The sequence below is a fragment of the Chlorella variabilis genome, assembly GCF_000147415.1.
Source record: "Chlorella variabilis unplaced genomic scaffold CHLNCscaffold_3, whole genome shotgun sequence".
NCBI lineage: Eukaryota > Viridiplantae > Chlorophyta > Trebouxiophyceae > Chlorellales > Chlorellaceae > Chlorella > Chlorella variabilis.
In genome coordinates this window covers 1964321-1978632 of record NW_005435085.1, presented here as the reverse complement: position 1 = coordinate 1978632, position 14312 = coordinate 1964321, and the positions used below count along the sequence as shown (strand labels likewise).

Here is a 14312-nt window from a genome sequence, read left to right as displayed (position 1 = left end):
TCGAGATGTCGGGCCCGCCAGGCGAGCTCGCGATGTACACGGGCGCCAGCAGTGAGTTTACGGGGCGGGCCGACCCGGCCAGGAGCGCCCCGCCGCGCCCCACCGAGTGATCTCCAGCCCTCTGACCCCGTCCTCTGGTGTGTGCGCCCCTGCAGAGCGCGCCAGGCAGATGCTGCAAGCGGCGCAGGCGGGCGGCGGCGTGAAGAAGAAGGCGGCCGGGCCGGTCAAGCCGCTGCTCGCGCCCATCACCTTTACCAGGAGGGCCAAGCGGGCGGCAGGCGAGAATGAGGGCCGAGACGACGCCTGCAACCTGTTCACCAGCATGCAGGCCACCCCCAAGAAGCAGAAACGCACCGAGGAACTAACGCCGCTGTGCGCTGCAGGTATGTGGTGGCAGCCTGGCTACCAACCAGTTGGAGGCCTGACTGCTCACGTAAAACCCTCAAGGCCTGCATGGTGTCACAAACCATCCTGTGCGTGCGTTGTTTGCTTCCACCCGCAGGTGCCGCACGGCTGCCGGGCCTGGGCGGGCCGGCATCAAGCGGCCTGCCGCTGGCTCGCTACAAGAGTCTCACCATTACGCACCTGACAGACTGGTATGCTGACCGCGAGTCTAAGCAGCAGCTGAGGGAGCAGCGCATGGAGGAAGAGGAGCAGCGGCGGCGGCGGGGGCAGTGCAGCAGCGCCGGCGGCGGCGCGCTGTTTGGCCGCAGTTCCGGCGGCGCCAGCATCGCCTGCCTGCCTGCCGGCATGCGCAACCTAGGCAACACCTGCTATCTCAACGCAGTGCTGCAGGCAAGTGTTTGTTGCCTGGCACGCCTGGCACTGTTCCGTCTGGCCTGGCGGAGGAACCTTTGGGGACACAAACAAGAGCCACCTGCATTAAACAACCCGTTGCTGTGCCGCCTGCCTCCCTGCCCATTCCACCCTCTCTTTGCAGGTGCTGCTGAGCCTGCCCTCCTTCATCGCCGATTTGAGGCAGGGCCGGAAGCAGCTGGCAGCGGCGGGGCAGCCGCTGAGCGCCGCAGGCGTCTACTCGGCACTGCTCGACTGTGTGGCGGCCAAGGACAGCTTGTCTGGGTGAGGAGGTTCTCCCCAATCGCTGTGCCCCTCGCCTCCCTCGCTCACTCTGCTTCTCGCTGGCGCCCTCCGCTACCAGGCCAGCTGTCATGCCTGCGGCTGCCTGTGTTGTCAGCGACTGATGCCTGCTTGATGCCTTGGCATGTTCCTGTGCCGCAGGGGCCAGGCCTACATCACGCCGGCCAGCCTGAAGCGGGCTCTGGATGCCGCCTCCTCTGCCTTCCAGGGCGCCTTCCAGCAGGCGAGAGGGGGCAGGCTGCAGGGTGTGGCTGGGGCCAGTTGTGGCGGGGAGCAAGGGCTGGCGGGTTGCTGGGGGACATCCCACGCTTATGCTTGCTGGCTTCCTTTCGGCGCTTCGCTGGCACCCAACCTGTGGTGTCGCCCTCTGGTGCTGCCTGCCCTTCACACTCACTGAAGCACGACCTCCTCGTGGGCACCTCCCTCTCCCGCCGCCCTCTCTGTGCAGGATGCGCACGAGCTGTTCTGCGGCCTCTTGGATGTGCTGCAAAGCGAGGTGCTGGGCCGGGAGGTGCAGCGCTACGGGCGCACCCGCATCCGCATCTCAGAGACGGCGGACCCTGCGGCCCGCAACTTTGGATTTGCGGTGGGCCTTGGTGCTTGGTGCCCTGGCGCTTGCGGGCTTTGGGAGGGACGGAAGGATGTACAGTCGGCTGGGGCTGGCCGGCTGTGTGCGTGGCTTGGTGCCGCTTGGCGAGGGCGGTCGGGGAGCCCGGCACCCACCCGAGCCTGGGCCACAACCAAGCGCTGCGCCCTCCTCGGCTGCCGGTCTGCAGGTGCAGCACGAGCTGACGTGCAGGCGGTGCGGCCAGGCCAGCCGCGTACTGGAAGAGTACATGCACCTCAGCCTGGAGCTGCCAGAGCCGCAGGTGGGGTCGGCTATGGTGCGCTGCTCCTGTGCTGAAGTTTGCAGAAGCCAATGATGGCACACAGCCCGGGACCGGGACCCTTGGTCCTTGTTGCGACTGGCTGGCCCCTGGGTGACCAGCCATGGCCTGGTGACCCTGCAGCCCGGGAGCGTTGCGCCCGCCTCCTCCATCGCCACGCTGCTCAGGGATTACTTCAAGGTGGGAGCCGCCCCCGTGCTGGCTGGGCTGCTGTTTCTCAGATCTTTCCAGAGACAATTGACTGCCTTGCGCCTGTTGCACCTGGCTCTCTGTGCCCGTTGCGTACACCAGCGACCCCCCGGTGCCTGCCGGCCTCCCGGCACTGCTGCAGGAGGAGGAGGTGGAGAAGGATTGCGAGGGGTGCGGTGGCGCCAACCAACCGCACAGCCTGCGCCACACCATCCGCCGCCTGCCCCGCATCCTCGTGTTGCACATGAAGCGTTTCAAGGCACGTGGGCTGCTACTGATTCGCCTGCCCGCCTGCCCTGAGCTGTAGCTGTGACACCTGTGCTGAGCACGGTAACTCTCGCTCTCTTCCCTTGCACCGACTGGCGCCTCCCTGCGCTCTCCCCTGCCCCCACCGCAGATCAGCTGGAGTGCGGAGAAGCAGCAGGCGGTCTGCCAGAAGCTGCACACAAGCATCGAGATGGCGGAGGTGGTGCAGCTGGGCGCTTACCTGGCAGCCGGCGCGCTGCCGCCGTTGCCGGGAGGGCAGCTGCAGGAGGTGGGCAAGGAGAACGAGCAGCAGCAGGCAAACGTGGAGCCCAGCAGCCACGATGGCGCGCCTGCCGCAGCGCCGGCACGGCCCGACACGCAGCTGAAGGCCCGCTCAGGGTTGCATTTCTACGGCAGCAGCGGCGGCGGCACGCCCGGCGCGGCGCACGCGCTGCTGTCCACCACGCCGCAGGACGCGTTCCCCGGCTCGTCAGGCTTTGTGAAGCGGCGGCTGCCCGGCACGCCCGGGGCGGGGGCGCTTCTCAGAGCATCCAGGCGAGCAGCAGCCCTCGCCTGCCCCTGTTCCCGGCCCTGTGCTTGCAGCATTTGGTGCCTTCCGTGCCCGCTTCGTCTCCTCCCCTGCTGCCGCATCCCCTTCTTCTACCAAGTCTTTTTTGCACTGATGCTGCAGTGCTCTGCGGGATGCGGAGGACGAGGATTTGCGTCAAGCGACGGCGATGAGCCTGCTGGAGCACCACGGCCAGCAGCAGCAGCAGCAGCAGCAGCAGCCAGAGGGGCTGGGGGCAGCCTGGGAGCTGGGGCTTGGGCGACGGGTCGCGGAAGATGAGGAGGCGCCAGGCGTGGTGCTGGTACGCGCCCGCATCCCCAACCCGGCCACCGAAGTGGTGCTGCCAGCAGAGGTGGCGGCGGCGGCGGCTGGGGTTGGTGCTGGCAGCAGCCACCAGCTGCGCGGTCAGTGGTACACAACAGGCCTGGGGTCGGCCTGCGAGCAGCATGGCAGCGACGCAGACGGTGCGGCAGGCAGCGGTGGGGCCCGCAAGACTGCGGCGGAGCGTGAAGAGGAGGAGCTACAGCGGGCCATCCAGCTGAGCATGGCGGAGGAGCAGCAACGGCTGGCGGCGGCGGGCGCGGCAGGCAGCAACGGCCTGGCTGCCGCCGGCGGGGACGGTGCCGCGGGTACAGCTGCCGCTGCGGTCGAGGATCCCGAGGACGGTACCGTGACGCCCGTGCTGAGCTGCATCCCGGCGCTGGGTGCAGCGGCTGGGGAGGTGGCTGCGGCAGAGGACACGGATCTGCAGCGGGCCCTGCAGCTGAGCCTGCTGGACCAAGGGGGCGCCAGCAGCGCACCTGCTGCACTCCCGCTGGCAGCTGGGCCAGCGGAGGCTGTGGCCGGTTGGCAGGGTGAGCAGCAGCAGCAGCAGGGGCAGGAGCAGGGGCGGCCTGACCCTGTCGTCTCGATCTTTGGAGAGCTGCTGCCAGCGCCCATAGGTGCCGCAGGGGTCGGCGGTGCGCCGGCAGCAGCAGCAGCGCCCAGCATGCAGCAGCAGCAGCTTGCGGCCGGAGCCCGCGAGGTGGATGCTGGCGGGGGCGACTGGAGCGCTGTCGACGTGCAGGTGCCAGCAGAGGCGGTAGCAGAGCCTCCAGCCTACCGTCACGCGGAGATAGTGGAGGACGATGCGCTGCTGCAGGACGGGCCAGAGGCGGCAGAGGGCGCGGCAGACGCAGCGGCAGAGGCAGACGGGGCGTGCGGTGGGGCCGGTACCAAGACGCCGCCGGCACTGTACCGCCTGCATGCGGTGGTCAACCACGAGGGCCCCGCCGCCTCCTGCGGCCACTTCACCTCTGACATCTGCGACCCAGCCACCCGCGCCTGGCACCGCCTCAACGACAGCCTGACCAGCCGCATCAGCGCCACCGAGGCGCGCAGCAGCACGCGGCAGCGCCAGTGCTACCTGCTGTTTTACGTGGCGTCACCCGGCACATCTGGGGCACCCTCCTAGGTCCCTCGACGGCGCAGCAATGTGTGCAGCACCCTCTTAGCTTGTACCTTTCAGAATTTTACGGTTATACTATTATGCCATGCAACCAAGTAATCTGCAGCTCGGCCTGGCCAGAAGAGCGCTGGCGCCGACGGGGCGCCAGCTGCCCCGGGTTTCTCAGAGTTCTCCCTGGCTGCCATTGTCCACTGCAGGACGATACTATGCAACCATGGCTGCAGAGGACGCGGACGAGCAGGAGTTTATGAGACAGGCCTGGAGCTCCCCTGTCTACTGCGATGCTAGTGTCGTCATATATCAAGCCGATGGAGAGCAAGCAGGCGGGATCACCTTCAGCGTGCCCGCAGTGCGGTATCAGCTCGCCAAGGCCTCCCTCGTCTTTCGGTAAGGCCAGCGCGAGCTCCGATACGGGCCAGCGAGATGGTGGAGGAGCAGCGTGCTGACATGCACGGCACGCGCGTGTCGCAGGGCCCAGATTGAGCGGTGGGGCGGCAGCGGCGGCTCTGGCGCTTCCGACGTCGCTGTTGCTGAAGGCGCCGGCGACCCAATCTCTGGTTCCACCTGCACCAGCCCTGGCCGCGCCATGGTGCTGCGCGTGTCTGTGGAGAGCCGGGATGAGGCGGAGGCGATGCGGGAGCTGCTGGCATTCATCCACACACGCGAGCTGTCCGCGGCGGCCACCCGCGACGCCTTGCGCCTCTACCACCTCATCCGCCTGGCCAACTTTTATGCGGTGCAGTCGCTGGTGCTGGCAGCGGCTGCGGCCCTGGAGCCGCTGGCGCCGCAGCTTCCAGGCGATCTCGCCGCCGTCATCTTTGCCGCCCTGCAGTCGTTTGGCGACAGCGGCAGTGGCGGGAGCGGCGGGGCCAGCAGCGGCGCGCTGCAGCGGGTGGCAGTTGCGTGCCTGGCGCGGCTGGACAGCCTGCTGCACCCGCTGAGCGTAGTGTTTTCAGACGAAGACGCGGGGCAGTTGTTTGATTCGCTTCCGCTTTCAGCGGTGGCGGCGCTCACCCAGCCAGCAGCGGAAACGTGGGTCGCCCAGGAGACGGGTGAGGCGCAGCCCCAGAAGGGTTGGGCTGCCCTGGGGGCCCTGTGTGGCAGCACCATTGCCCGCCTGCTCGCAATGCTCTGTAGTCGCCGCCTGCAACACGCCGTCTCCTGCGCGGCCTTCCCTGCCATGCAGCATTCTTGGTTGTGCTGCGCTGGCTGGAAGCCAACTCTATCAGCCTGGGTGGCGAGGCATTGGAGGCCGCAACCAACCAGCTGCTGCAACACCTGGAATTCGCTCGGGTGGACAGCGCCATGCTGGTGGTGGCAGCTCACACCCACCCAATCTTCCGAGGTTGGAGCGGTGCGCTAGTTGCGCTTGCAGCAGCGAGCTTTGCGCGCGACGCTGCCATGGCTGGTTTGTCGTCTGGCAACACCTGGCGCTACTGTTTTGCGGACTTACCCGGAGTGCAAGGTCTGGCCCTGGCAGCGGCGCAGCCCTTGCAGCTGGAATTGGCAGTGCCGCTCGAGTGGCTTCAGCAGGAGGCAGCGCGGATGCATCGGCTTGCCACACAGGTGCAGCAGCGTCGCGGGCCCAGGCAGCAGCTGGCAGGGGGCCAGGGGCTGGGGCAGGGCGAAGTGCAGCCAGGCGGCTCCGCGCCCGTGTGCGGCCCCGGCAGCTTGTCGGAAGAGCTGGCGGCTTGTTTCGAGGGCAAGACGGCGGTCTACCGAGGATATTACTGGATGCCCTGCCTGACACTCCTCATGGTAATGCCTGAGAATTGCTGGATGGCGCCACCTGTGTCTCGCCCAACGCTGCACGGCCAGCTCACCCTGCGAGCACAAGCGCTGCCAACACTGTTAGCCCACTACAGCGCCAGCAGCGGGCCCAGCAGCGGAGTCTCCAGCGGCAGCAACAGTGAGGGCAGCAGCAGCATGGCTCACTCCGACCTTGGACCTCTGGCACAGATCACGTGCGCCACAGCCTATGCGGATGCCCGGCTGCCAGGCAGCCTGCGGTGGGAGCTGGAGCCAGCTAGCTGCAAGACCGACATCATGTTCACTGGAGCTTACAGGCCGATTGGCCCCCTTGTGTGCCTGTGCCCTGCAATTAGGGCCTTCGAGTCTCGGCCGCCAGGCGAGCCCCCCCACACTCTGCCCGACCTTAGCCGCGTTACTGTCGAGCGCTCCCTGCACTTCCGTTTCACGGTCAGCATGCGGCCCTGATGCCTGCTGATTTTTGCTACATTCACTGTTACCGATTCTGATTGTTGCTGTATTCCTGCTATTCTCGCTTTTTAATGTTATATTCCTGACCTGGACCTGTAATGCAACACCTCACCAGGGCAGGGCGGATATTGCAACGGCAGTGGACAGTTATGGCACGCAGGATGCATCAACTCAGTGTGCTCGTTCCTCTCCAGTCTCTGCCTGTGCCTGCGGCTGCTGCTGCTCCTCGCCAGCCTTTTTCCCAGACTGGCCTCCTAGAGCAGCCTCCCAAGCTGCAGGCTGCTCCCCCTCACCCCGGTCCTGCCGCTTGGCTGGGACCTGCTGTGCTGCGTCCCCATGCCCCTCATCACCAGCCTCCTGCCCCTCCTGCTGCTCCTCCAGCTGCCCGGCTTCCTCATCCTCGCCTCCCTTGCGCTTCCGGTTTGGAATGACGGCTTCAAAGGCTGCCTTCCAGTCCCTGCGGCAGGGCGACAACCGGGCGGGTGTAGGTCGGGTGGCACATGCTAAACACTAGCAGCACAGTTCCAAGACCCCTCCGGCGCTCTTCCGCACTGTCGCTGGCTGCACCTCATGGCCCACAGCCACTGGGGTCCCTGCGTGCCCCGCACCTCAGCTCCAGCCAGTGCAGCAGGATGTGGATGATGTGGTTGGTGGTCATGACCTGGGAGCTCGCCAGGCGCACATACTCGCCAATCGGCAGCCGCGCGTGCGCGATGCCCTGCACGGGCGTGCGGTGCAGGAGGGAGAGCGGTGGGGTCACAAACCCACGCGAGCACGCGAGCGCGCGCGGCTGGCGGCCGGCTTTCTGGCCGGCTGTCTGGCAGGCCAACTGTGCGCAACATGCTCCAGTGTTTAGCTGCAGACCCAGCCCGGCATGCACCTGCTCCTCTGCCTTGTTGTAGCACAGCAGCTTGTGGCGGTTGCGGTCCACGATGCCTCCCACAATGTAGATGGCCTCAGGGTCCAGCTGCGGGCAGCATTCGAATGAGGCAGCGGCACGTGGTGACGGCAGCAGGAAATGTGCAGGCAGAATGGCCAGCCACATGACCCGCGCACGTTGCCCGCCTGTTGCCCCGTGCTCCTGGCCCACCTCTTGCAGCTCATTCTCGCTGTCTGCCGTCAAATACACCAGCCTGTCCTTGCAGTCGGCAAAGTGCTCTATGTATGGCTGCAGCATGGGATGGGCAGGTGGTGCGAGGCAGGCCTCGGCACCAGCTCACAGCCAGCCCACCAGCCAGGTGGCCGGCCAGCCAGCTGACCGCCAGCCATGCCAGGTAGCAACGCTCTTCTCTGCTGCACATGTCGCATGCGCTGCACCTTCCTGTCGAGGAACTGCGGATGGCAACCACAACCACAAAGCAAGCCCCGACCCCCACCCACCTTCTCCGTGGTGGTGGCCTGCCAGTTGAGGTAGCCGCTGATCTGCCTGCCCATTACCTCCCGCATCTTGCCCTGCAGGCTGGTCAGCGCCAGGTGGGCTGGGTGCTTGGCGGCGCAGTTGATGTGCCAGCAGTAGCCCAGCTGCTGGCAGATGGAGCGCAGCTCGGTGTCGGTCATGAGGTCGGCAAAGTCGAGGTCGATCACAATCTTCTGCCCTATGTCCAGGGCCTGCAAGGAAGGGGAGAGGTGGGGGGGCAGGTGGTGGTTGTCAGAGGCAGGGGGCTGGGCCTGTATGTGTGGGGGGGGGAGGCGGCGCAGAAAGCGCAGAGGAGAAGAACGATAGGCCAAACTGAGCTGGTGGGAGCACGAGGGAAGCCGCATGTTCCTTCCAGCGAATGCATCCTGGGCCGGCACACAGCACCCCGCGCGCTTGCCATGGAGGGCATTGCTCAGGTACAAGTCTGCCCCCTGCGTGCTCACCTTCTCCATGCGTGCCCGGGCCTCCTGCCGCTCGTGCTTCCGCGCCAGCCCCCGCGCATCCCGCTCCTCCCTCCACTTCTTCTGCTCCTCTTCTGTCATTGCCGCGATCCGCTGCCGGCCCTGCACACCAATGTCACAGGTTCTGAGACCATTGGGCACCAGAGCGGCGGCCAGGGCATGTCATAAATGAGGGCGCATGCCCCTGATTTGAAGCAGGCAGGCCGGAGCTTGGGCTGCCACTCCCGAGCCTCACCGCTTCCCGCCGCCGCTCCAGGTCCGCTTGCTTCTGCTGCTTCTCGGCCTGCTTGCGCTTCTGCTTCTTCTCCTCATAGCTGCGCCACCGGGCAAGGGGCCAGCGGATGACGGCCGAACTGTTCAACCATGATTCTTGGCGGCACTGGCGGCAGCCGCCGGCGGCCGGCGGCGGTGGGCGGCGGCATGGCTGCGCCACTCACTACTGGCGTTTCTTCAGCTTCTTCATTTGGCTTTTGCTCATGGGCTGGCCCGCCTCTGCTGTTTGCGCGACATCTCCCTGCATGCAGAAAATGAGTGCTCCTCGGGAGTGCTCCTCGGGATGCATCGGGAGTTCGCGAGGTAAGGCGAGCCAATTGATGTAAGCGCGGCACAAACCACGCACCTCCGCTGCTCCTGGCTGCGGTTGCTCCTCGGCCGGGAGCTCTGCGTCGGCCATTGCGAAGCAAGGCAGGGATATAAGTCGTGGAAGTCAAGCTGCGAATGTAAAAACTGCAATACGCATCTTGGAGGAATGGTCAGTGCCGCCGCGAGTCCGACGCCAGGCAGGCGCCGCCAGACGAGCAAGGCAAGAGGTGTGAGTGGGATGTGCGGCGGGCGCCCCCAAAGAAACGAGTGACTCTAGCAGCAGCACATGTTACTGCGCTGGCGAGCAGGCGGGCAGCAGGCGGGGCGGCAACGGCTGTGGCAAACGCCGGGCAAAAGTAGCGGGCAGCATAGATGCGGCGAAGTAGGCAGCCAGGCGCAAGATGTAATGTGCATGCACACGTACGCTTAATTACAATGTAGGACGAGACAAATACCGAAAGGAGAGGAACTGAATCGCAAGAACAAAAAAAAGGCGAAGCCGCCCATCCCATGGAACACGTGCGGAGGGAGCAGAGGGGCGCAAAATTAGCCGGCAGTAGCATGGAAGACGGCAATACATCATTCGCAAGGGAAAGCAAGCAGTAAAGGTGCTAAGCGAGTTCATTCTTGAAGAAAAGGTGGGGGTATGAGCTGATGCTTGGTCGGTGGGGCATCAATGGGGCAGAGTCGCATCAGTGGGTCCAGGCCCATCACTCGAACACGGGCTGGCCTGCAGCAGCAGCGGGCGGCAGGTCAGCGCTCTGGGGAAGCTGCAGCTGCTGTGCTGGTGTAGGGTTTGTGACACCAGCGCGTGCTCACCGATGGATGAGCGCAGCCTGTTCCACAGCTCCCCTGTGGGGTCCACCTTGCGGGGCGCCTGGATGATGAGCGGGATGGGGAGGTAGCAATACTGCGGAGCAGGCAGGACAGCAAGGGCAGGGACGGATGACAGACGGTGGCAGCACACCGGCAGCTCCGAATGTTGCGCTGCTGCTGCGCCAGTGGACGCTGCCCTGCACTCCGCCTGCTGCCAGGTAGCGCCAGGCAGCAGGCCGCTGGAACGGAGCACGGAACGGACAGCTCGGCATTCCCTGCTGCCACCGCGCTGCTGCGGCATGCGGCAGCGCAGGCGGCGCCTCGCCCAGCGGCTCACGTGGGTGTTGACAAGGCCCACAGTGATGCCGGTGTAGCCTGCGAAGGCGGCGTGTACGGCCCCATGTGCCAGCATCTTGCAGTACACACGGTCCCCCGCCGTGGTGGGGATCGACCTGCGCGAGGCACGGGGCCCGAGCCGGCAGCGTGGGCTGGCCGCCGCAGTGCGCACACCCAGCACATCTGGCCGGCCTCCCGACGCCCAGCCAGCCAGCCGCCCAGCAGTCGGCGCCTGCTGCGGGGCTGGTCATTCAGCAGCCTGGCTTGGGAAAAGACTACACGCTTCTCGCCTGATCATGGTGGTTGGCTCGATGTACTTAATGTCGCAATCCTTGAAGTAAGCCTTCATCTTGCCTGCATACGCACGCACGAGAGGAGGGAGAGCAGCAGGCATGACAAAACAAGGAGAGGCAAAACGGAATAGGTCTGCGGCCAATGAGCTGGCTTGCGCTGGCTGCACCAAGGCCGCATGGCATTGTGCTGTGCAGCCCAGCGCTGCGCGGCCGCCCAGCTCACGCTTGAGCCAGAGGCCGACATCTTTGAGGATGGGCCGCCCGGTGATGTCCATGGCCTGCTCTCCCAGGCAGTCAACCATTTCCTGCAGGCACAGGTGCCACCGTTGCATGGTGGTGAGAAGGTGCAAGGGTAGCTGGCAGGAGTTGAGGGGACAAAAAAGCCGGCACGGCAGGCGCGGCGAGCGTGCAGTGACTGGGGGACCAAGAGAGGCACGTCATCGTCGCTCAGCTGCCCGGCGAAGCAAGGAGCGCTGTGCCCAGCAGCAGCAGCGGGGTGTTCCTGCTGCAGATGGTGCTGCAGTCCGACAGGGCGTCAGGCAATGGCGCTGGCGGCATGAGCGGCCAGCGTCTGCATAGCTACAGCGAAAGCTAAACGCCACTGCCATGTTGATCGCACAGGAACATGATCCAGCCGCACACAACACGGCCGATCCCTCCACCCACACAGCAGCTGCAGCGCAGCGCAGCGGTGCTGCTGGCGGACTTGCACCTGGCCTGCACCCTCCGCCACGCACAGCACGCAGTGCCCCTTGGTCTCGATGATGTTCTCCAGATAGGCAAACAGCCCCTTCTCCCCCTCCAGAGTGAACTGCACCTCGGGGATGAGCACCGCATCCACAATGCCCGCCGCCAGAGAGGCCTGCAGCGAGGGCGCCACGTACCACCGGGGGGGGGAAAAGGTTCAGGCAGGGGCTGCGGGCAGGCACCTGCAGCTGCCCCGGCCCTGTAGTGCTTGCCCACCCTCCCTGTGATGCTTGCCGTGCTGGAGCTCCTTCCCAAGACTGGCTTGCCTGCACTGTGATGAAGCCCGACTGCCGCCCCATCAGCTTGACCAGCCCGATCCCACGATCTGCAAGGCAGCGGCAGTGGCGGCAAGGCCTCCACGCCTCTCAGCTGAGGACGCCGCAGAGCATCTATGCAGCTACAGTGGCGCTGCGGTGGCTGCCTCATCACGCGTGACAGCACAGGCCAGCACGGTGCCCTGAACCTGCTGCAAAATGCGGGCAGCGGCCCGAGCCTTACATGCGCTGCTAGCCTCCACTTTGGCCGCCAGGATTGCCTTCTGCGCCTCCTCCACAGCGGTCTCAAACCCAAAGGTCTTGTCGATGAGCAGCAAGTCGTTGTCGATGCTCTTGGGAACCGCCACCACGCAGCAGGGAACCTGCAGATGCGCCGTACGGAGAATTGGGCACTGCGGCTGGTGGCGCACGGCAGCCACAGGAACACAGAGTGGGGCGCGGCAGAGAGCGCGCGACCGCCCGTGCAGCCTGCCCACCTTTTTGGAGCGGCACTCGCGGTGGATCGACTCGGCTGCCGCGTTGCCGCCGCGGCCGCCCACCACAAACAGGATGTCAATTTTCCAGAGGTCTGCGGGGAGGGTAGGGGAGGGAAGGAGGCGCTGAGAGGAGTGCCAGCCAGCGGCGGAAACGCGTGGAATGGAGGGCTCTGGAGCCGCCGTGCAGCAGACCCCGGTCCATGGCTAGCACTTGGGGGCTGGCCCCACGCCCTGCCGATCAAGCCGCGCATGCCCACCTAGCCGCTTCACAATCCCCGCTACGTTTGGCAGGCCACGGGAGGTGCCCAGGATGGTGCCTCCCTCCAGGTGGATCTCCTCTACCATCCTGCAAGCCAGAGAAGGCAGGCCGGGGGCCAGGCACAAGGGGCATGAGAGCACGGAAGCGTGGGACCGGCACAATGTGCCGCACACGTCCACCACATGGCAGGCCTGCCCATGCTGGACAGCCGGCAAGCCGGCTGCCTCCTGCCCGGCAAGTGGTTAAGCGTCCCTATGTGGCCGCCCACACTGCCTGGACCGGCATCGCGCCCTTGCTGCCTGCCCAGGCAGCCTGCCTCCTGCCCGCCTAGGCGGCCACACTCCCTAACAGACCAGCACCTTGCCGCTGCCTGCTCGCCTCCCACCTGCGCGTCAGCACCACAGGCTTGTGGTCCCGGTCGTAAAAGCCGCGGAAGCCAAACCGGATGCCCAACACGTTGCTCTCTGGCACGCCGTAGTCAAGAGCCTGCTCCACAAAACAAACCGTGGACATGCAAAGTGGGTGCATGGGCGGAGGCTGGCGACGGGCACAGGCGCGGCGAGGCCAGGGGCAGAGTTAGGCTGCAGTGAGGTGGCGCGCATGTGTTGTGCGGTGGAGCCAGGGGCGTGCGGGGCGGCGGCTCGCCTTGTGCACCAGGCTGCGCACGACGTCGTTGAGGCCTGGGCAGATGCCGCCCACGGTGCAGATCGCCACGTGGGTGTCCTTGGGGTTGTGGTAGATGGTCTGTGGGGAGTGGGTGGGTGGGACGGGAATCGCGTTGTACGCCAGCAGGGAGTCCCTCATGCAAGGAACTCATACGGAGAGGGTGCGGTGCCAGTGGTGACCCGCAACACATGCACCGTGCAGGACGGAGATGCATGATGAGATGGTGCTGCTGCTGCAGCGGCCGTCTGTGCATCAGCCTGGCGGGCGCACCTCGCGCGGCCCCGAGCGAATGGCGTGGTCGGGCAGGGTGAGGGTGGTGTCGGCGCGGGCGTTTTCGGAGATGCGAATGGGGCGCAGCGCCGCCAGGTTGTTCTGGCTCTTGCTGCCGGCCGACCGCTCAGTGGCGAACTTGATGGATTGCAGGCACACACGATCATCATCTGACACTGCATCACAAGAACCAGAGGAGGGAGATGGTACGTTGAGTGCGGGCAACCGTCGGCGTCTGCCGGCGCACCAGCGGCAGCAGCATGTGGGGAAGGAAAGAACGGTGGAGGCCAGCACAGCAGGAGCGGTGAGCAGCTGGTTGGGGTGGCACAGCGAGCATGCTGCAGGTGGTGCTGAGAGGCTCACCGAAGCCGCCGCCGAAGTAGTTGTGTGTGATGAATGGGGAGGGCCTGCAGGGCCCAGGCACACACAGAAGGGGCTCGCTTGAGGCAGAACAGGCAAAGATCCATTGCCCGCTAGATGGCGTATGCCGCTGCTTGCATGCAGCACTGCCGCCACACCTGGCCTCCAGCTCGTCCCGCAGGCTGGGACAGTGGATGGTGCTGCCGTCCCCCGGCTCTTGCACTGCAGGCAGCGAGTTGGGGCAGCGAGGCAGCGGGGAAGGCAGGCAGTGGACTTTGCTCGAGCCAGGGGCAAGCACATGCAGGCTGCGCATGCCATACTGTTCCTCCGCCAGCAGGCGACAGCATGCTCAGGATAGGAGCGACAAGCCTGGTTCATTTCTGCTCACACATGGAGTCTAAGCGCACGGTCATCAGGTGGTGTGTATCTTGGCCGTTGTCGGGGACATCCAACAGCAGAGAGTGGTGCCCGGTGAGGGAGACGCGAGCCGAAGTCCTGAGAAGGTTCGGTTGGCCCGCCATCCTCGTTTCGGCGCCCGCCCGGGGTGGAGGGCGGCAGCGGGCCGTACGTCAGGCGGCGGCGAGGGCGGCGAGGGTTTTGCGCTGGTGGTGCTGAGGACGGCGAGCTGGTGGCGCTGATGCTGGGGTGGCAGGGCTGGCCGAGTGTGGAGAGGAGAGAGGGTGGAGCGAGACCGCCCTG

General features: G+C 65.9%; 3 protein-coding genes across 3 annotated transcripts; 1 reads left to right on the top strand and 2 right to left on the bottom strand.

Annotated features, from left to right (window-relative positions):
- Positions 1-5: 5 nt before the first annotated feature.
- CHLNCDRAFT_140858 (hypothetical protein) lies at positions 6-4441 on the top strand (the record flags this gene model as incomplete). The annotated part of the gene is made up of 11 exons (XM_005850951.1): positions 6-51; positions 156-383; positions 503-801; positions 941-1080; positions 1240-1345; positions 1547-1684; positions 1875-1967; positions 2109-2165; positions 2317-2409; positions 2572-2909; positions 3112-4441. 11 exons carry the CDS (start codon positions 6-8, stop codon positions 4439-4441), a joined length of 2868 nt encoding a protein of 955 aa, XP_005851013.1.
- A 2385-nt stretch (positions 4442-6826) lies between these two features.
- Positions 6827-9206, bottom strand: CHLNCDRAFT_140856 (hypothetical protein; the record flags this gene model as incomplete). Its single annotated transcript, XM_005850669.1, has 9 exons — positions 6827-7112; positions 7264-7373; positions 7536-7622; positions 7746-7823; positions 8036-8263; positions 8516-8635; positions 8769-8847; positions 8971-9047; positions 9153-9206. 9 exons carry the CDS (start codon positions 9204-9206, stop codon positions 6827-6829), a joined length of 1119 nt encoding a protein of 372 aa, XP_005850731.1.
- Positions 9207-9529: 323 nt separating this feature from the next.
- Positions 9530-14019, bottom strand: CHLNCDRAFT_29926 (hypothetical protein). Its single transcript, XM_005850668.1, has 16 exons — positions 14002-14019; positions 13772-13835; positions 13617-13660; positions 13254-13429; positions 12963-13061; positions 12703-12803; positions 12316-12404; positions 12059-12150; positions 11806-11944; positions 11580-11632; positions 11273-11422; positions 10784-10865; positions 10549-10621; positions 10269-10383; positions 9935-10025; positions 9530-9845 (listed from the first exon to the last, which is right to left on the bottom strand). Exons 1-16 carry the CDS (start codon positions 14003-14005, stop codon positions 9826-9828), a joined length of 1392 nt encoding a protein of 463 aa, XP_005850730.1. The 5' UTR covers positions 14006-14019; the 3' UTR covers positions 9530-9825.
- Positions 14020-14312: the final 293 nt, after the last annotated feature.